The 21,463-nt window shown below is 39.1% G+C and overlaps 1 protein-coding gene across 1 annotated transcript in view; it reads right to left on the bottom strand.

Annotated features, from left to right (window-relative positions):
* Window positions 1-21,229, bottom strand: part of LOC127807735 (uncharacterized) — a 73,959-nt gene extending 52,730 nt beyond the window's left edge. The window contains exons 1-2 of the mRNA XM_052345790.1: window positions 20,262-21,229; window positions 19,985-20,155 (exon numbers count right to left, since the gene is read on the bottom strand). Coding sequence (XP_052201750.1) covers window positions 19,985-20,155; window positions 20,262-21,120 — 1,030 coding nt within the window. The 5' untranslated portion in view covers window positions 21,121-21,229. The remainder of the gene's footprint in view (window positions 1-19,984; window positions 20,156-20,261) is intronic.
* Window positions 21,230-21,463: the final 234 nt, after the last annotated feature.

Genomic DNA, 21,463 nt, shown 5'->3' with positions numbered 1-21,463 from the left:
TTGTATAGGAATTGGAACATGAAATCGACGCGAAGCAGGTGGTTAATGCGCGGTAAGGTTTATTATGACTTGCGAGTAAATTTATTTTAGCATGACTTGTATTAGACTGTGGGAGAAGTGTTTAGGCATGGGGCTGTAGATTTGGACCGTGTGAGTCTCGAGATGGGGTCTTAAATGAAATCAGTGGGGCCACCAAAATCCGGATTAGGGTGAGATGGACAGGCTTGCATGCATGATACACTTCACATTATTCTATAATTGTCATGCATTTTAATTTACTGCAACTCATATTACCCTTACTGAGTCCTTGGGACTCACCCCTATATTTTTTCCACTAACCCAGCAGGTGGCTCGGGGTCCGAGAAGGGAAAGGCAGTGTTGATAGATGAGCAGCCAGTTGGCAGTGACCGTTAACCATGAGAGTGTGGGTTAACCCTAAATGTTAATAATGTAATATATCTACTGTATGTTAATTATGAGTGACGGTAATTGTAATACCCAAGAAATTTGGATTATTTAAAAATAAGCATTTTATTAGAAAAACAAAATTTCGAGGAAGATTGGTATCTAAATAGCCCGAAAAACTGACCGAATCAACTGCGGGGAGTGCCTTGGAGCCGATATGCCAAAGGAAAATGATATAGTCGTGATGTGTATTTCGAGGCATGATTTATGGCATCGAAAGAAATGAGATCGAGAACAGTTTTTGGTATAACTAAAATGCAGCTGCCAATTAGGCTGCAATACCGAATTGTTATAGACGACTTCTAGGAAGTCAATGAAAGCTTGAGGGGGTTTCGGTTTTTTATAAGAAACAACCCTTCAGAGGTTTCAGGAAGAAACGAGAGAGTTTAGGGCCAAAACAAAGATTCGGGCCTGAGTGTAGTTTTTCAAAATTGCTATAGAGAGGCCGAAACCACATTTTCTTGAAATCTTTGGGGGTCAAATGAATGTTTTAAGACTTGAGGGTCTTAATGGCAACTATGAAAAGTTGAGGGGCTTTGTAAAATAGGCCAAATGAAGAAAGTCAAAATTTTAGGGGTCAAAATGTAATTTCAAGAAAAGCTCCAAAGCATCCATGGCCGACTAACCTTCTAATTGCCGAAATCAGCCATGGGAGACCCAAGGCAGTGGCTGGGGGGGCCTCTAGGCAAGGCCAAGACAAGCTTCTTGGCCAACAAATGGCCAAAATGGCGTTAAAATTGAGCTAACTTTCAGTCGAAAGTGGTCGAAAGTTTGGCCACTGAAATGGAAATATTGGAGTTCTTTCAGTGGATTTTGGACTTGTTACGGGTAAGAGGGGACATTAGAGGCCTTGAATGGAGCGAGATCCTTTATTTAGTGGCCCGGAATCACCTATAAATAGAGGTATTTAGAGATACCGAAATATAGAAGAAATTTAAACTCTCAAATCCGAGAGTTTGTGAATAAATTAGGAGAATTGGATAAGGGTCTTTTGTTGACCATATCCTAAGCTTCATTTTTGTGCAATTTGAGCCATCTTTGTTGAGAGATGAGTGAGATCCAAAGCCTCGTTGGAAAAATGAGTTTCGCCAAAAAATGAGCTTGAGCAATCTGAAAATGGCTCGGTTTGAGGGATTTTATGGTATTATCTTGTAGAGGGCGAAAAGACGAACCCATAGGTTCAAACGAATGGTCAATCGGAGGTCGGATGAAGAAGTTATGGTCATTAAACCAGAGGTATCGCATGCTGTCCAGCGAGCTGGAGGAAGAAGACAACCGGCGAGTGGGACACATGCGCTAGCTAGGCCCCGCGAGTAGGCATGCGTGAGCTAACTTCTAAGGGTGCGTGAGGGTGGGTTCGGGCTCCAAAAATTCTAAAAAAAATTGCTAAAGAGCCTCGAGGTCGGGCACGTGTAAAAATATTTGGATTTGGGATTCTCGGTGTCTCGATTTTTGCACCAAAGAGCCTCGTTTTACGTGAAAATACAACATCCAGGTAAGTTCAGTATTTTTCCTTTGAAGTTGATAGTCTATTATGAATTTTTGTGAAATTAGATTTGAGAAAATAGTCTCGATGGTATTTATTCGGATTTTTAGAAGAAAAAATGAAGAAAAATGAAGGAAATAGGAAGAAAATGGAATATTGAGATATTTAGTGATTAAATATTCTTTTTATGATTGAGGTGATTGAGAAAAATTAATTGGTACAACTTTTGAGAGTTGGCATGAGATTTGAGGTCGGGCACGCATATCGAGGCGATGCGCGCTTTTCGAGATGTCTTGATCTTTAGGCAAAAGTGAGTTTTTCCTATCCTATATGATATGATTGTTTATTATGCATGATATTTGTGAAAGATATGATTGCTTATATATGCATGGAAAGTCATGATATTTGCATGGCACGATATTATTGTCATACTGATATTTGTGCATGGGGATGGGATGTCACTCTCAGAGTGTAGCTGTAATTCCCTAAGAGCAATTGATGGAACAACGTTAGGCTTATCCTGTAGAGGTTTGGGATTTTGCCTAGGGTTTCGTGCCGGGCTGGGTCTAGGAAGTTACACTAGGGCAAGTGTTTGTTCATGTATTTGCATTATGCATTCACGTATCATGTTTTTAAACCCTCACTAGAAGTTTCATCTTCTAATGGGTTATACCCCTGGAACATTCCACGTTCAAGTTAAGATTTGCAGATATGGCAAGGAGGTGATTGAAACGTAACGGCACGTGATGACGTGGCCGATAAATTTGACGAGTTGTCCCTGTATTTGCTTCCTCTTGAGGAGTCAGGATATATTATTATTTTGATGATCATGTATAATTGTTATGGTTTAATGTATCTTTGAGGTATCTTTAGATTGTATCAATTAAGGTACTTAGTTGTTATCTCTTGATGATGAGTCTCCATGTAATTAAGTATTTAAAGATGTAATGGTACGAATTCTTATTTTATGTTTAAAATGGATTACAATTCTGTACCATATCAGGTTTCGATTTTAGCTTCCGCATTTATGATGATTACCTGTCTTGACTTATTGATTCTTGTTTAGTATGCTTTATATTGAAAAAAAAAAATATTCTCGAAATTCCTAAGTTATTTAATGCTCGAAAAAGCGGGGCGTTACAGTTATGGTTTAACTAGAAGTAAATTGAAATCAAGTTAAGGTTCCCACTATGAGTAAACCCAGTAGATGTAGGGAACTTGTACCGGTCGGCTACGGCCAGAATCTGAGATATGTTTAAGTATGTTTGGTGGTTGGGATAATTTATTGTGTACGTTGGTATTTGTTATTTGAAATTGGAATTATACTCCAAGGGCCTAATCAAGTACGGGACTCGGGTGAGTTTTCGTTGCCTACGCATTTTACTCATGAGTTCTCGACCGGTCGAAGGCGGCGAAGCCTGGACCCCACCCAGGGCGCCCACATTATTTTAATGCTTTATATTGGTATGGGCATAACCGTCCTTCGTAGCAGGCCAGGGTTGTAATGTGAGTTATGGTGGCACCCGGTAGTGGGGTCGGGGCACCACAAGGTGGTATTAGAGTGGGGTTTGTGATCAGTATGATGTATTGATTAGGGCCAAATATAAAAAATTGGAGACACCAAAATGTGGATGATGGGATTGGGAATGCATAGTTGGGACGAGATAGGTCGTAACTGGAGTTGAAATACTCCCCTGGGTAGGCATGGTTTGTATTGTGGGCTTGCTTAGGAATTGTGTTTCCCAGGATAGCGAGCAGAGGTGTAATACCCAAGAAATTTGGATTATTTGAAAATAAGTGTTTTATTAGAAAAACGAAATTTTGGGGAAGATTGGTATCTAAATAGCCAAAAAATTGATCGAATCGATTGTAGGGAGTGCCCTGGAGTCGAAATGCCAAAGGAAAATGATATGGCCGTGATGAGTATTTCGAGGTATGATTTATGGCATCGAAAGAAATGAGATCGGGAATAATTTTTGGTACAGCTAAAATGCAGCTACCAATTAGGTTGCAATACCGAATTGTTATAGACGACTTCTAGGAAGTCAACGGAAGCTTGAAGGGGCTTCGATTTTTCATAAGGAACAACCTTTCAGTGGTTTCAGGAAGAAACGAAGAGGTTTAGGGCTAAAATGAAGATTTGGGCCTAAGTGCAATTTTTTAAAATTTCCAGAGGGAGGTCAAAATGATGTTTTTTCAGAATCTTCAAGGGTTAAAATGATGTTTTAGGACTTGAGGGCCTTGATTGCAATAATGGAAAGTTGAAGGGTTAAGTAAAAAGGGCTAAATTGAGAAAGGCTAAAACTAGAGGGGCCAAAATGCAAAAAACTCAAAGATGGCAACAATGGGAAACCGATTAGGCCATGAGGGTAGCCGAAAGCCACTGGGCTAGCATGAGCGATGGTCGAGGAGCAACTTTTGTAAAGGAAAATCTGACAAAAGCCACCGTGGTGATCGAAAATTGAGAAAAATCGATCGAAAGTTCGGTCGGTTGGTCGAGCACCTACAAGTCGATTTCTTGGTCGGCAAGGGCTACCTCGAGGTCGATCTAAGGTAGGGTTTAGCTCCTAAGGTAATGGATTGGCCGATCTCGGGCATTTGGTCACTCGAAAATGCCTATAAATGGCATTCATAGGTGGCCGAAAGTGGGAAGTTTAAAGCTTCAAATCAGCCATGTTATCGAACAAATTGAAGGCCAAAACCATAGGACTTTTGTTTCCCATAGCCTAAGGATGATTTCTGGAGAAAATGAGGCGTTTTGGTTGAGGTTTGAAGAGGATTCGAGAGGTCGCCGAAGTTGGAGGCAGACGATTTGGCCGAGCCTTTGGCCGGTAAATCTGAGCCCTTCGCGAGCTCCTTTCAGGCCGTGGGATATGCTATAAGGATCGACTGGAAGAGGCGGTCAAGGTGATGGAGAAATCCCAAATCGCCGACATAGCCAGCGCCGAAGAAGATGACTGGCGCGTGAGCCACACGCGCTGGTCAGCACACGCAGCCCATGCGTCAGCCCGTGCGAGTGCGTGGGGCTTGGTAAAAATATGAAAAAATCGGGAAAATTATTTTACGGGGGTTTATGCAAAAAGATTTGGATTTGGGATTCCCGATGTCTCGATTTTAGCATCAAAGAGCCTCGTTTTTTGTGAAAACGCACCATCCGGCTAAGTTCAGTATTTTTTCCTTGAAGTTCATAGCCTATGATAAATTTTTGTGAAATTAGATTTGAGAAAAAAAGTCTCGACGGTATTTATTGGGATTTTTAGAAGGAAAAATGAGAGAAAATGAAGGAAAAATGAAATAAATGGAATATTGAGGATATTTAGTGATTAAATATCATTTTATGATTGAGGTGATCGAGATGATGTGATTGGTGCAACTTTTGAGAGTTGGCACGATAATCGAGGTCGAGCACGCATATTGAGGTGATTTACGCTTTTCGAGGTGTCCTGGTCTTGGGCAAAAGTGAGTGGTTTTCTCATAAGAACTTATATTTATGATATTATTGTTATATATGCATACTACTTATGAATGCAATATTCATTTTGTCATATTGCATGGAAAGTTGTGATAATTGCATGGCACGATATTATTGTCACGTTAATATTTGTGCATTGATTAGTGGTTAATTTTGTAAAAATTTTGTTATAATTATACCCTTCTTTCGATCTTAAATATGGTTTAAATTAGATATTAATATATATTTTATGGTTATATGTAAATTTAAATTGAAAGATGAATGAAATGAAGTTCTAAAGTAAATAATAATAATATATAAAATTATATATAATACATATATATCATTATATGCATGCATGTAATATATATATAATATAATCTAATATATATATGTGCCATGTGTAATACATATATATAATATATAATTTATTAATAATATTAAATTATTTTTATTTTTTTTAGGCATGAAGAATTCAAGCCCATGAAGACTTAAAGTCCATGAAGAATTCAAGTCCATGAAGAAATCAAAGCCATGGAGAAATCAAGTCCATGAAGAAATCAAACCCATGAAAAATTAAAGTCCATGAAGAATTCAAGCCCATGAAGAATTAAGGCCCAATTTGAGCAACCCATGGAAAATATTATTTGGAGAAGGCCCAAGGATTATTTTTAATCCTAATGAAGATTAAAAACCAATTTATAGAAATCTATTCTTATTTTTTATGTGAGAGCTTTATTAGGTGTGTTTTTTAGCTAAAATCCATTTAACTATTAGGTGGATATTATAGCTAAAATCCATTTAACTTTATGAGTGCTTTATTAGGTATGTATTTTAGCTAAAATCCATTTAATATTAGGTGTGTATTATAGCTAAAATCCATTTAACTTTAAGTGTGTGAGTGCCCATTAGATATAATTATGTCTAATTGAATAATTGAAATTGTGTGGTTTGTATTGCATCTTGTGGCCTATAAATAGCTCACTTGATTGCATTTGTAAGTGTGATTATTATTCTTGAATAAAAGTTTAGTTGTTTCCTTATAATTCTCTCTTTGAGAATTGTTCTTGTTCTTTCTCATTTTCTTTAGTACTTTCTCTTATAATCTTACTTTTTTTTCTTTCTTCTTTTAAATTCTTATGTCATTTATTATTACTTTATTATTCACCGCCTAAATGGCCGGTTAATTTGTGCCTTTAAATTTCTGTAATTTTAATTCTTGTCATTTAATTATTCACCGTCTAAATGGCCGGTTAGTTTATGCCTTTAAATTTCTGCAATTTTAATTCTTGTCATTTAATTATCCACCGCCTAAATGGCCGGTTAGTTTATGCTTTTAAATTTCTTGTCATTTAAATTCTGTTATTTAAATTACGTCATTTAAATTTCTGTCAATTAACTTTCAAATAAAAATGAGTAGTTAAATCTAATCTTGGGTTAAGGCAAGAACAGTGTCCAATGTCAATGATTCCTAATGAAAGCTGCGCTTTAAATAAGTAACATTAATTTAAATTTCAGTATGAGTGTGTATTAATTATTAAAAAATCACTAGGTTTGGATTGGAGCGTAAGCCTAACTTAGAGCTTTCATGCCATGTATGAGAGTTACTAGAACTGGAAACGCTATCATACCCAAACCCGGATGATTAATTTAGTTGTTTTGTATATTAATTGTAATTGGATTTATGGTAGTTGCTTAAATTAGAATCCCGCATATCATGTATGGGGATTGCTTAACCTAGAACTATCATCATCTCTAATTGCATTTAATAACAAACCCTCATATCTGAAATTAAATTAATGTTGCTAATCTTATATGCTAAAATTTGGGAATCAACGGGTTGGTACTGAAATTGTCTTAACTCAAGCACTATCCAAATTTATATTTTTACGTTTAATGTTTTACTTTATTTTCTAGTATCTGTTGTCTAAAAACAAAACCATAAAAAATCTTGTTGTCAATTTGTCCAAATGCGTGTGCGTGTGTGTGACATTCTTTTTCTTTTGCCATAAATAAATCTCTCAGTGGACGACCTGGATTCATCCAGAAAATATAAATTTAAATTTGGACTACAACTGCACTCGTACACTGGCGAGTATAAACCTCTCACTAAAATAAAAAAAAATATAAAAGTTTTATTATGATTTGTTTTTATTGTGTTTTAATTGCAGGGTGAGAGTGCAGTCATGCATGGGAATGAGATGTCACTCCCAGAGTATAGCCGTAATTCCTCTAGGGCAATGATGGAATAACGTTAGGCTTATCCTACAGAGGTTCGGGATTTGCCTAGGATTTCGTGCCAGGCTGGTAGGTCTGGGAAGTTACATTAAGGGCAAATGTTGATCATGTTTTTGCATCATGTATTCATATATATATATATATATGTTTTTGGACTCTCACTAGAAGTTTCATCTTCTAATAGGTGATGCCCCTAGAACGTTCAACGTTCCAGTTTAGACTTGCAACTTAGACAATGAGCAGGTTGAGATGAGACGGTACGTGATAGCATGGTCGATGGATTCAACGAGCTGATTCAGATATGCTTTATTGATGATTAGTCTTGTTAGAATGTTTATGGAATCTCCATGTATTTTATATTTGAGAATATGATGTAATATATGGTACGGATTCTTTATGATATAATATAAGGTGAATTTAGGTATGTACCATATTAGGTTTCAATTATCGCTTCCGTATTGTGAATGATTTGCTGGGGGTTTTGTTTGGAATTCGGTACTTAAGGTTTAAGTTATGTACTGAGAAAGAAAGAAAAAAATAATTTATGTATGTTTTGGGCCCCAGCATAGTACACGCTCGGTAAGAGAAAAGCGAGGTGTTACAAGAAGGATGTGTAAATCCCTAAATCTAGGCCTCGCGAGGGGGGGGGGAGAAATTTATGCTGGTTATTGATCTGACCCTCGATTTTATGTGCAGATAATAGAATACCATCATGAATTTTGGTGAGGCAGGCCCTAGCGTGCCGGGTCCAGACCCGAACCTTCCACTTGTGGATCTGTTATGGTGGAAGTGGGAGCAAGAATTGTCTGTTCTGATGGGAGGTGGTCAACATTTCAATGAGGGAATTTTAAGCTTCCTATGCAAGGTAAACCAGGTGTTCCGAAACACCATATGTACGGAGTTGTGGGGTCTGCCAAAGAAGCAGGTGTTATTCGTAAGAAAGCATATGAACGACATTTGGAGAGAGCGTACGGATGCCTTAATGTGGGATATGACCTTACGATTCAATTATGGGAACTTCATTCGTGCGATCGTGAGCCAGACTATGGATTGGGAACGATGCGTGGAGCCTGAGGATCCGGTGGGGATCGAGGTATTTCCCATTGCACTCCCGAAGGAGGCTGAGATGTGGGGAGCCACGGAGACCATGGAGGCATTGCCCCTGAATCCTCTTTCCAGTGTATGGAGCAATAGGGATCTATCACAGCTGGCTGATGAAGCGACCTCCCGAGCTGTGGGAGATACCGCGAGTGCTACTTAGCCGGGAACGTGAAACCAATGTTACGGGTTGGATAGTTGGGGAACTACTAACTTTGTGTGTGATACTAGAAATGTATATGGTGTGTTAATGCAAAATATGGGCAGTTAGTTTGGTTAGTAACGTGTCGGTCAAGTTAAGAGTGTGTTAATAAATTGTAAATTTGTGTGCTTGTAAGAAATGAATTGTAATTTCTTTATGGTTAATAAACCTTTGTTGTTACGTTTTGATGACATGTGTTTAATGAGAAATAGTTGTGGTGTGCAGATGACACCAGTAACACGAGCAACTGTCAGTAATTCCCAATTAGGAAATGCTAGCCTAGAGGTCGTAGGAATGGGGCCTGAGTGTTCTGAAGAGGTCCAAAGTCATTTAATAGGGCGAGGACCAGCTGGTGGTGGCCAAGTGGATACCGAAGCGGCCAACTGGCTGAAAGCATTTGTGGATTTGCACCCTCCAACATTCAAAGGATAGCTGGAGGCTGATCTGAGCATAGCGGAGTATTGGGTAGAAGATGTTTATCAGTTGTTAGAATACATGGATTGTCCTAAGGACCAACGGGTGAGATGCGCCACTTTTGTATTCACCGAACAGGCCAGGGTGTGGTGGCGATTGACAGCTGAGATGATAAGAGAGCAGAATGCTCAGTTGGCGATGGTCGAGGAGCAAGTACAACTGACAAGTTGGGAACAGTTTAGGGGAGCGTTTAACGAGAAGTATTATCAACACGATTGGCAAATTTGGAAGAAACAAGATTTCATGGAACTCAAGCAACAGTCTCACCTAACGGTGTCACAGTAGGAAGATGAATTTGTGAAGTTGTTGAAATATATCCCAACTTATATGTTGTCAGAGGTTGATAAGATGGAGCGATTTATCCAAGGGTTATGTCCGGAGGTACATCGAGAGATGAGCTATGTTGAGTCTCATACTTTTCATGAAGCTGTGGCTAAGGTCGTGAATATTGAAAAGAGACTAATGAATTATGGGGAGATCACTCGAGCAAAGAAACCGTCCAATGAGGGGCTAAAGAAGGTTGTGCCAAAGCAGGGATATCAGTTTACTCGTCCAGGGGCAGGTAAATTTAAGAAGGAATTAAAAGCATGCCCCAAATGTCATAAACCTCATCGATGGAATCTTCCCTGTGGAATTCCCAGAGCCGCCAATGAGTGCTATCACTGTAGTGAGATGGGGCATATAGTCCGAAATTGTCCAAAATAGTTAGAGACGAACACTGTTAAGATAAACCTGCCAGTTGTAGGGGACCAGAGGAAACCGATAGTATGCTTTAATTGCAATACACCAGGGCACATAGCTTATTGGTGTCCCCAACGTGGAAGGACTGGACCACCGAGATCAACCGAGGAAGGAGCACGAGCGGCAACTGGGAGGGTGTTCAATCTGACCAAAGTGGACGCAGCAGCAAACCCACGAGTGATTGAAGGTACGCTCCTTGTTCAAGATATATTTATGCATGCATTGATAGACTCAGGAGCCACCCACTCATTTATATCATATGCCACGGTAGAATGTGTGGAACTAAGCACCAAAGAGTCCACTGTACCTATGAGTGTGCAAACCCCAATGGGAACTTGATTTTGTTCACAACGGATAGTGCCGAAGTGTCCAATTACGATAGGGGAAACCATATTTCTAGTTGACCTGAACATGTTGGAGATCCAAGATTTCGATATTAGACTAGGAATGGATTTCCTATCCCAAAACCAAGCTCAACTGGACTGCGAAAAACGAGCAGTCAGACTAATTGGACCTGATAAACAGACTGTAAGATTTGTTGATACCCAAGTGGGGAAATCCTTGAAAATTGTATTTGCATTAAGAGTTCAAAAATGTCTAGGAAAAAGGGTCCTGAGGTACGCGGTGCAGGTGGTGACTAATGGAAAAACACAGAGAAAATGTGAGGATGTTGAAATTGTAAGGGAGTACCCGGATGTATTCCCATAGGATTTGCCGAGTCTACCACCTAACAGAGAAATTGAGTTCGCTATTGACTTACCTCCTGAAGCTCAATCTCGACCGATATCTATTCCTCCATATAGATTGGCCCTAGCAGAGCTGCGAGAGCTTAAGGTTCAATTGCAAGATTTATTGGACAAGGGTTTTATTCGCCCCGATATATCGCCCTGGGGTGCACCTGTATTGTTTGTACGAAAGAAAGAAGGTAGTCTGAGAATGTGCGTTGACTGTCGTGCTTTAAATAAGGTTACAATAAAGAATAAGTACCATTTGCCCTGAATTGATGACCTATTTGATCAGTTACAAGGGGCTCGAAATTTCTCTAAAATTAACTTACGGTCAAGGTATTATCAATTGAGGATAAAAGAAGAGGATATTCCCAAAACAACATTTCGGTCATGGTATGGCCATTATGAATATCTGGTAATGCCATTCGGTCTAACCAATGCACCGACAGCTTTTATGGATCTTATGAATCGGACGTTCCAACCTTATTTGGACAAATTTGTTATTGTATTTATTGACGATGTATTTATTGACGATATACTGTTGTACTCGACTGATGAGGAGGCTCACTGGGAGCACTTGAGAATTATTTTGTCAACACTGAGGAAGCACAGGCTCTATGCCAAGTTTAGCAAATGTGATTTTTGGTTGAAGGAAGTTGCTTTCTTAGGACACGTAATTTTAGGACAATGCATATCTGTGGATCCTGCCAAGGTGGAAGCGGTTAAAGAATAGTCACAACCTACTACTGTTTCAGAAGTTAGAAGTTTTCTTGGTCTGGTAGGGTATTATCGTAAATTTGTCGAGAAATTTTTGAGTATTGCTGCCCCGTTAACTCAATTGACCCGGAAAGGAACTAAGTTTGTCTAGGATGAATCTTGTGAAAAAGCTTTCCAGGAGCTCAAGTGTAGGTTGACCGAAGCACCAATATTGGCTATACCTGAAGGGTCTAAAGGATATGAGGTGTACACCAATGCCTCGAGAATAGGGCTGGGGTGCGTGTTAATGCATCATGGTAAGGTGATTGCATATGGATCTAGACAACTACACCCCCATGATAAGAACTACCCGGTACATGATATGGAATTGGCAACCGTGGTACATGCCTTAAAATTATGGCGACATTACTTGTACGGAGAAAAGTTCGTTATATATGTGGATCATCAGAGTCTAAAGTATATCTTCACTTAACGAGATCTAAATCTTCAACAACGTCGGTGGATGGAGCTCCTAAAAGATTATGACTGTACCATCCAGTACCGCCCAGGACGAGCAAATGTGGTAGCAGATGCACTGAGTCGGAAAGGCGTTGTGTCAGGGGTATGCTTGGCTATCCGTTTACATGCCTTAACAGAAGAGTTCGCAAATTTAACCCTCAAAGCGGCACCACAAGGTGACACAACGATTGTAGCACGGATGCGATTATAAATTGATCTGTGGGATAAGATTAAACTGGCTACAGCTCATGAGGGGAATCTAGAACAATGGATAGACGAGAATGGGCTACTTAAGCAACCAGAATTTGAGTATCGTAATGGAATACTCCGAATGAATGGGCGGGTATACGTGCCAGCCTTGGGGAAGCTACAATAGGAGATTCTAAATGAGGCACATCGAACACCCTATACAATACACCCCGGAGCTACCAAGACGTATCGTGATCTTCGAGAAGTGTATTGGTGGCCAGGAATGAAGAGAGATGTGGCAGAGTTCGTAAGAGCATGTGACACTTGTCAACGGATAAAAGCCGAACATCAAAAGCCATCGGGGAGTTTGCAACCCTTGGAAATCCCGAAATGGAAATGGGAACATGTAAAAATCGATTTCATCATGGGTTTACGCCGGACCCTGAGAAAGGCTGATGCTATATGGGTTGTTGTGGACCGACTAACAAAGTCAACGCATTTCTTACCTAGAAGGAACACTATGGGTGCTGAGCAACTTGCCTAACTCTATATCCAGGAAATTGTTTGTTGCACGGAGTTCCTGTGAGCATCGTATCTGATAGGGATAGTCGATTCATGTCAAACTTTTGGAAAGATGTGTAGGAAGAACTTGGGACCCAGCTAAATTTTAGCATAGCCTATCACCCTCAGACAGACGGTCAAACTGAACGGGTCAATCAAATTTTGAAAGACATGCTTTGGGCTTGTGTAAAAGATTTTGGAGACAATTGGGACGAATATCTAAGTTTGGCGGAATTTGCTTATAATAACAGCTATCAAGCAAGCATAGGAATGGCCCCATATGAAGTGTTGTATGGATGACGATGTCGATCACCAGTGTGTTGGCTCGAAGTAGGGGAGAAACATCTTGCCCGGATAGATCTTGTGGAGAAAGCAACATAGCAGATAGAGATAGTTCATAAGAACATGAAAGCAGCCTAAGATCGACATAAAAAGTACACAAATCGCCGGACCCGACCTTTGGAATTTGCGGAAGGAGATCTGGTGTACCTCCGAACTACCCCAATATGCCCAACATTTAGACATCAACGAAGGGGAAAACTGGGGCCTCGATATTTGGGATCGTATAGAATCAATGATTGAGTTGGACCACTTGCCTACCATCTGGAGTTGTTAGAGGCATTAACAGGATTGTATGATGTATTTCTTGTTTCCTAGTTACGGAAGCATATATATAATCCGGACATGGAAGTGCACGCTGAGGATATTGAACTTCAACCCGATATGACATTCGAGGTGCAACCTACACGAGTGTTAAAACACTAGGATCGCCAATTAAGATGTAGAACTCTACCTATGGTAAAGGTGTAGTGGAATCAACACTCGGAGCGAGAGGCGACTTGGGAAATGGAAGAAGGAATGCGTGAGAAATATCCTTACCTGTTTGATAATCACAGTTAACATTGAGAATCTATGTATGATAGAATAAAGTGTACAAAATTTTGAGGACGAAATTTCATAAGGAATGGAGACTGTAACACCTTAGACTTTGAAAAATAATTAATCAATAGATTTATGGTGAGTTTTTGGAAATTTTAGGGTGTAGGTGAAATAAGGAGAAATGAGGTGTTGGGTGTATGTATTAATTTCTGAAAGTTATGGGGCTGAAGTGGAAATCCCGAAAATAGGCTGAGAATTGGTTTACATTTAATAAGGGGGCAATATATAAGTGAGGAAGCGGCCAGACCAGCTAGTCATGCGTGCAATGGGCCAGCTGGGCCACCCCGAATTGAGTGGGAGGGTGAGCGCGCGGGAGAGAAAGGGTGAAATTTTTTCCACCCACTTGGGGCGCCAAACAACGCTGTTTTGAGGCGCCAGGCGATGCCCATGCACGCGGGCGCGCGCGCGGCCTTGTCGCGACCAAGCGTACCAGCCGTGCACCCCAGGCCACGCCGCGTGGCATGGCCATGCGCCACTCTTTCCCTCTCCCTTGCTGCCATGTGGCAGCGTCTGGGGGCTCCTTGCAGCCCAAAATCTTCACCCTCTCGGTCGATTTCTCCTCCCTCTCTCGCCTATAAATAACAGTGATTTCACTATTGTAACGCTGTAATTTTTTTAACATACCGAAACTCTGCCCGTGCATATACGCGAGGTATAAAATATTTTTAAATTTATTTAATAGTGCTAATTATAAATTAATGACATGTTTGGTTAAATTAATTAGCAATGTAATAGCGATAATTAAAATTAACTGCACATTTAATTAAATTATTTTATTTTATAAATTGTATAGGAATTGGGACGTGAAACCGACGCGAAGCAGGTGGTTAACGCGCGATAAGGTTTATTATGACTTGCGAGTAAATTTATTTTAGCATGGCTTGTATTAGACTGTGGGAGAAGTGTTTAGGCATGGGGTTGTAGATTTGGATCGTGTGAGTCTCGAGATGGAGTCTTAAATGAAATCAGTGGGGCCACCAAAATTCGGATTAAGGTGAGGTAGATAGGCCTGCATGAATGATACACTTCACATTATTCTATAATTGTCATGTATTTTAATTTATTGCAACTCATTTTACCCTTACTGAGTCCCCGGGACTCACCCCTATATTTTTCCCAATAACCCAGCAGGTGGCTCGGGGTCCAAGAAAGGAAAAGCGATGCTGATAGATGATCCGCCAATTGGCACTGACCGTTAACCATGAGGGTGTGGGTTAACCCCAAAAGTTAATAATGTAATATATCTACTGTGTGTTAATTATGAGTGACGGTTATGATTTAACCAGAAGTAAATTGGAATCAAGTTAAGGTTCCCACTATGATTAAACCCAGTAGGTGTAGGGAACTTGTACTACTCGGCTTCGGCCAGAATCTGAGATATGTTTAAATATGTTTAGTGGTTGGGATAATTTATTGTGTATGTTGGTATTTGTTATTTGAAATTGGAATTATACTCCAAGGGCCTAATCAGATACGGGACTTGGGTGAGTTTTCGCTGCCTACGCATTTTACTCTCAAGTTCTCGACCGGTCGAAGGCCGCGAAGCCTAGACCCCACCCAGGACGCCCACATTATTTTAAGGTTAGTGGAGCAATTTGAGCGCCACAATAATTCTCCCCATCGAAGGTTAGTGGAGCAATTTGAGCGAAACCTGCCTCAGCATTCATGGCTTGAAGGTTTGATTTCTATAAATATAGGGTTAATGTTTAGGTGCTCTCAAAAACTCACTAATACACTTATAGGTCCCTCAAGAAGAAAGCTCTGATACCAATTGTTGTTTTACAAAAAACAGAAAGGATAAAAGAAGGAATATAAGCAACTCAGAAATCAATTTTTATTGAAGATAACTCAGGCTTAAATACATTTGAAAGATGCTAGAATAAAGTATCATGGCCTAGAATTCTAGTCAGCACAACTAACAACATAGTCCACTACTTAATAACAACTTAGCAAAATAATAGGAACTGACAATCCACTAACAGTAAAAAAAACAGCTAGTTGAAACAAACTTTGACAGATTCCTAAGGCACGTTTTCAACAGTCTACTTCCCAAAGATCCAAAGCATCCAAGTATGTCTCCATGTGTAACTCCCAAATCTGGTAATTGTCTCTGTCGAACACTGGCATAGCAATTGAGGAGAAACTGGCTTCGGTTTCCATGACGCATCAAACTCTCACACAAATCCCTTAAGAAAAGAGCTCCGATACCAATTGTAGTTATCTTTAGAATAAGAAAAGAAAAACAAATATAATGTATTTAACAAAAGAAGATTTAATGAAAAATAATTAAGATGACAAAATAATCAAATATAATGGGTGAAATAATTGAGAAATGTGGGAGACAAAGTAGGGTGTGGATAAATAATTAAAGATTATGGATGAGATTTAGTAAAAAATAATTCAGAAATGTGATAAAATAATTAAAGATAATGGATGAAATAATTGAGAAATGTGAGAGATAAAGTAGGTTGTGGACAAATAATCAAAGATAATTGGTGAAATAATTGAGAAATGTGGGAAACAAAGTAGAGTGTGGACAAATAATTAAATATTATGGGTGAGATTTAGTGAAAAATAATTAAGAAATGTGACAAAATAATTAAAGATAGTGGGCCACTACAATTATGCTAAGTTTAATTCAACCTTTTATAAATAGAGAAAACTTGAAAGATTGGAGGACTTAAATTAGAAAAAGAAAGGTTGTAAGAAAGAAAGATTTGAGAGAAACAGAGATTTGAAAAAAAGAAAGAAAGAAAATAGGAAAAAAGAATATAGAGAAAAATACCAAAAATTCCTACAAAAATCCTATAGGCTGGGTTTAGTAGTTCGTGTGAAAATTTGTGGCAAAAGACATTGTTAGATACGCAAACAGAGTCTTCGTCATAGTATAGAAGAATACTGAATCGTTCCGCGGGAAGGTGAGTTATCTTCGAAAATTTCTTCAAAAATTTTAGAAATATGATAATGATATTTTAGAAGTTTTGATGATGAAATTGGAAGAGAAATGCATGATTGGTATTTATTATGGATTTTTGAGACAATAAATACTTGAAAATCAATGAGAAAATGAAAAATAAATAGAATATGGATTCTGAAAATTATGAGGAAATTTCTAAGGCTTAGAAATATTGTTTTAGGAATTATTGTGAAGATAAATTGAGAAAATTTTATGAGAAAGTGTTTATTTCATAATCTTAAGGAAATAATATGAGAAAATGGGAGAAATTAGAAAAATTTGAGAAAATTAGAAATATGATTTTTTTAAATAATTATGATGCACAGGGTACGTTAAGATTCATAATTGAGTACGATTGAAAGTCTGACATGAATTTTGAGGTAGAATTACACTAGGGCTAAAATTGTATTTTTGCAAAGTAAGTGGAATTTCCCAACTAGATTTTAGTTTTATGAAAATGCTTGGTTTATAAGTGGTTCTACCCAAGAACCTGATTTTATATAAATGATATCTAATCATGTTATCACGTCTTGACGTGAGTATGTTATGTAGATTACATTTACTTGTATTGATGATGAAATGTGTATATGTTCACGATGATGTTCTTGATCATGCATTGCATAAGGGTTTGGGATTATGGATTGGCATTGTTCTCTGCCAAGGGTGCACCCATACACCTCGGCCTGGTAAGGAAGCTGTAAAAAAAGGGAGCAGCAGTTGTGTGTGGTCGACTCAAACTAAGATAAAGAATAAAACATTTTGCATAATTGCATCCATGCACGAGATATGTTTATTGTTTCCTTAGTTGGATGATTCATCATTTAATTTGGGCTTTGCCCCTGAAATATTCAGACGTTCCAGATGAAAATTGTAGCAAAAATGAGGATGAATGAAGCATGAAATTGCACTTAACAAAGTGCACGATGAATTGAATATATGTTATGTAGCCTATGTATTTAAGTTTTGCTACTTCGAATTCTGAACGTTTTGAAAAATAATGATATAGAATCTTATTTATGGAAAACGAGGATGTAAGAATTGATTTATGATTAATGTTAAGATGTTAGAGGTTCAATTCTAGTTTCTGCATTTAATATTTATATTGATTCTCTTTCGAGATATATGTACGAAAATTTTGGGATGGATAAGAGTAATGATATGATTTAATCATAGTTTTAAATACAAAAAAAAATTATTATCTCAAAATTATTCTAAGTTATAACACGTTCGAAAAACGGGGCGTTACACAGTATGTGAAATTGAGAGCAACTAATTTTGAAGCAAAAAAACTGAGTACTTTTTTAACTTCAAAAATATTAGGATTTATAGCTTGATTAATAACTACCCACTAAAATCATGGTCCTAAGATTATGCCATGATCGCGAACATGAATAACTAAAAAAAATAACCAACAAAAAAAAAAAAAAACAGGAACAACTTTGAAACATTCAACTAAATAATATTTATAACTTCACATCAGCAAGACTAAACACGTCTTCTAACAGAAGTATTCAGAGAATCCCTCGAGCTATAATGATAAAGATAGAGAAAAATATGGCCTTTGGATTCGGAACATCGCTTGACAGCATTCAGGCTTATAAATCAGTTGCTGGTGAAGTTTGTTGACAGCATTCGTCTTCCAACTATTCCTTGGCTGAAACCTGATCGTTTTGGATGCTTTAGACCTCAAGCCTGTGTCTTAGCTTAATCACCGAGTAATAATGCAAGAAATATGCTCGTGCAGCTTTATCTTTCCTTTGGCCTTAATTAGCCTGCTTTTATTTGTAATTCTGAAAAAAAATTATGGTAGTCTGAATGTTTGATAAATAAACCTCAAACTTGCAGTAGTAACTGAAGCTGCATTCAATCAATAAATAACAGTAATATATTTTCACAAAATGAAATAAATGGAATGTCAAAATAATTGTCTCTTCAAAACTTACACAGCATGGCTATCTTCCATCATCTAGTGGCACCACCATTTGATCCCTCGTGCTGTCGTAACCAGCATAGCTGCTAACACTAAAGTTGCTGCCCGAAGCACCATAGTGGCCATCGGAAGGTATGCTTTGCTTGAGGAGCTGCTCGGACTCTTCAGGGTACAAATCTACATCTTCCCACGGATGATGTTTCATCATCCTCAGACTGTCTATCTCCATAGCTACTTCTTTCATTGTTGGCCTTTCTTCTGATTTTACTCTCAGGCACCTCTTTGCTAACTTGGCCACTTCCCTAATCTGTCCCAAGTGCTTCTCGTTCACCATTTTGTGGTCAAGAATGTCATGAAGACTATCCTCTTTCATCGCAGAAATGAAATACATTGCCAGGTTTCTGTCCTTCTCGGGTCTGTCAAAAGAAAGTGCCTTCTTCCCAGTTATCAGCTCTGCAAGGACGACGCCAAAGCTGTAAACGTCACTCTTCTCTGTCAACTGGCTTGAATGGAAATATTCAGGGTCTAAGTATCCAAATGTCCCCTGTACCAATGTGGCCAGTTGAGTGTGATCCAGTGGGACCAGTCTTGAAGCTCCAAAATCGGCTACCTTTGCAGTGTAATTGTCATCTAGAAGGATATTCGTACTTTTAATGTCCCTATGTATTATTGGCGTAGAAGTAGCAGAGTGCAAGTACGCAAGAGCTCCTGCAGTTTCGGCTGCTATCTTTAGGCGCATTTCCCATGTAAGCAACAATGAACGATTTTCTTTGTGAATATGATCCGAGAGTGTTCCATTCGTGATGAATTCATAAACCAGCAAGGGGACTTCTGTTTCTAAGCAGCAGCCTAAAAGCTTTACCACATTCCTATGGTTGATTTGTGCAAGGACAATGACCTCATTAACGAACTGTTCAATCTGGTTCTGATCACTTACTCTTGATTTCTTAATGGCAACCACTCTTTTATCCGGCAAAACTCCTCTATAAACCGTTCCAAACCCTCCTTGACCAATGACTCCACTTTTATCATAGTTATTGGTAGCCTTCTTGAGATCTTCTTCAGTAAAGATTCGGGATGTTTCAACCGACCTTTCATGTTTGGAGAGTTGCTGCTGCAACATGAAGCCTCCATTTTGTTGGAAGAACTTCTCTCGGAGCTTAAAGAACTTTCTTCTCCTCAGCAACCAGTAAATCCAAGTACTTCCCAGAAACAAAACCAGAAGTCCCATGCTTAAACCTGCATATAAATGTCTTGTTAACCAAAATCATCTTAGTTGTCGAATCGTATTGATGGAACAAGGATACTAACCCAAACCGGTAGCAAGCAGGGTAGATCCCCTGTTCTGACCCTTTTTCCAGCATCTTGTTCCATTTTTCATTCCATCGCCTTCGTATCCCTTTGGGCAAGAACACTTGAAACTCCCTTGCAAATTTATGCATGTTTCACTGCAGAGGTTCGACACTTTGCATTCATCGATATCTTTGTGAAAAAGAAACAGATTAATCGATTAGTAAGAAAAGAAGGGGAGTGTAATCAGAAAGTAAGCTCATCAGCAAACACTGGTTGGAAGCATATATTCTAGTACCTTCGCAGCCGTCAGCAAGGTAAGGATTCCCTTGATAGCCTGAAGTGCAGTTGCAAAGATAGCCATAGCCAAATGCAGAATTAAGACATTGGCTATGCAAGGCTTTACAAGCATAGCTGGAAGACTTCTTCTGAGCTTCTTCACAAGTTTCATTCCCCACTGTCCAGTCGAGCACGACAGGGACGGTACTTATGCCCCGTAAATCCTTAAGATTTGCAGTCGAGAAGTTGAAAGCCTTTTCCTCGACCACAAAAGCATAGCCACAAGGATTGAAATCCAACACCTTGGAATGGTTGTACAAGCTTGTTACGGCTATTGAAAAGTCTTTTGCTCCCGGTGGAATGGAAACCTGACAACATCCTTTGCCATTGCATGATCCATCGGCTACTGTCTTGAGGTCACTACAGAATGACCAACAGCCTGCCGTGTATTCCATTCTTTCCGTTACTAGCACCTCTGCATACGTGTCGCAGCCAACAACCGTGAACTTGTTTTGCGTGCTGGAGATGAAGAACTTGATCAGGTTGATCCTTGTGGTGGTGGCGTCATTGTTGACTAGCAAGCCAGACTTGTTGTAGCAGTCGCGAGCAACATCGGCTGAGACACGTATTACGCCATCGAGCGATATGTTGAGCACTTGCAAGTTGCCTTTTCTCAAGAATGGCTTAGAGTTGCTGCAGTTGATGAGGAAAGAATCATCAAGGTAGCATTCAGGGGTGGTGCCAAATGGGAAAGGGATGTTGAGGTTGCCACAGCTGCCGGAGCAGCCTGGCTTCGGCTGAGAAGCTGCCGGGGATGGAGCTAGTGTTGCTGCAGCCAAAGCCAATGTTAGTAGCAGGATCTTGCTATGCAAATCCATGGATTTATTCTCTTCTAAAAAGGCTTTGGAATTTGCAGCTGCTTCGGATGAGTGGAATTAATAAGCTATGTATGTTGAAGAGAAACAATTTCACAAAGATTGCTTGTTAATCTGGGGCTTATTTAGTTATCCTATTTAAACTATGGCTGCACGGAATATTTCAACCCCTTCTAGTCTTTGAAAATATCCAATTGGTCTGACCATTCTAGTCATGACTGTGATGATGACAATCACGACGGTCAGCTGGCAGCACACACCCAAGCTAATCTTCATGATTGTCATTAGTCATAACATTTAGCATTATTTTGGTTGAAAATGGAATCTTCTCAAGTGTAGAAGGAGG

This window comes from Diospyros lotus, chromosome 8 (genome assembly GCF_014633365.1).
Source record: "Diospyros lotus cultivar Yz01 chromosome 8, ASM1463336v1, whole genome shotgun sequence".
Lineage (NCBI taxonomy): Eukaryota > Viridiplantae > Streptophyta > Magnoliopsida > Ericales > Ebenaceae > Diospyros > Diospyros lotus.
This window is presented reverse-complemented; position numbering and strand designations above follow the sequence as displayed.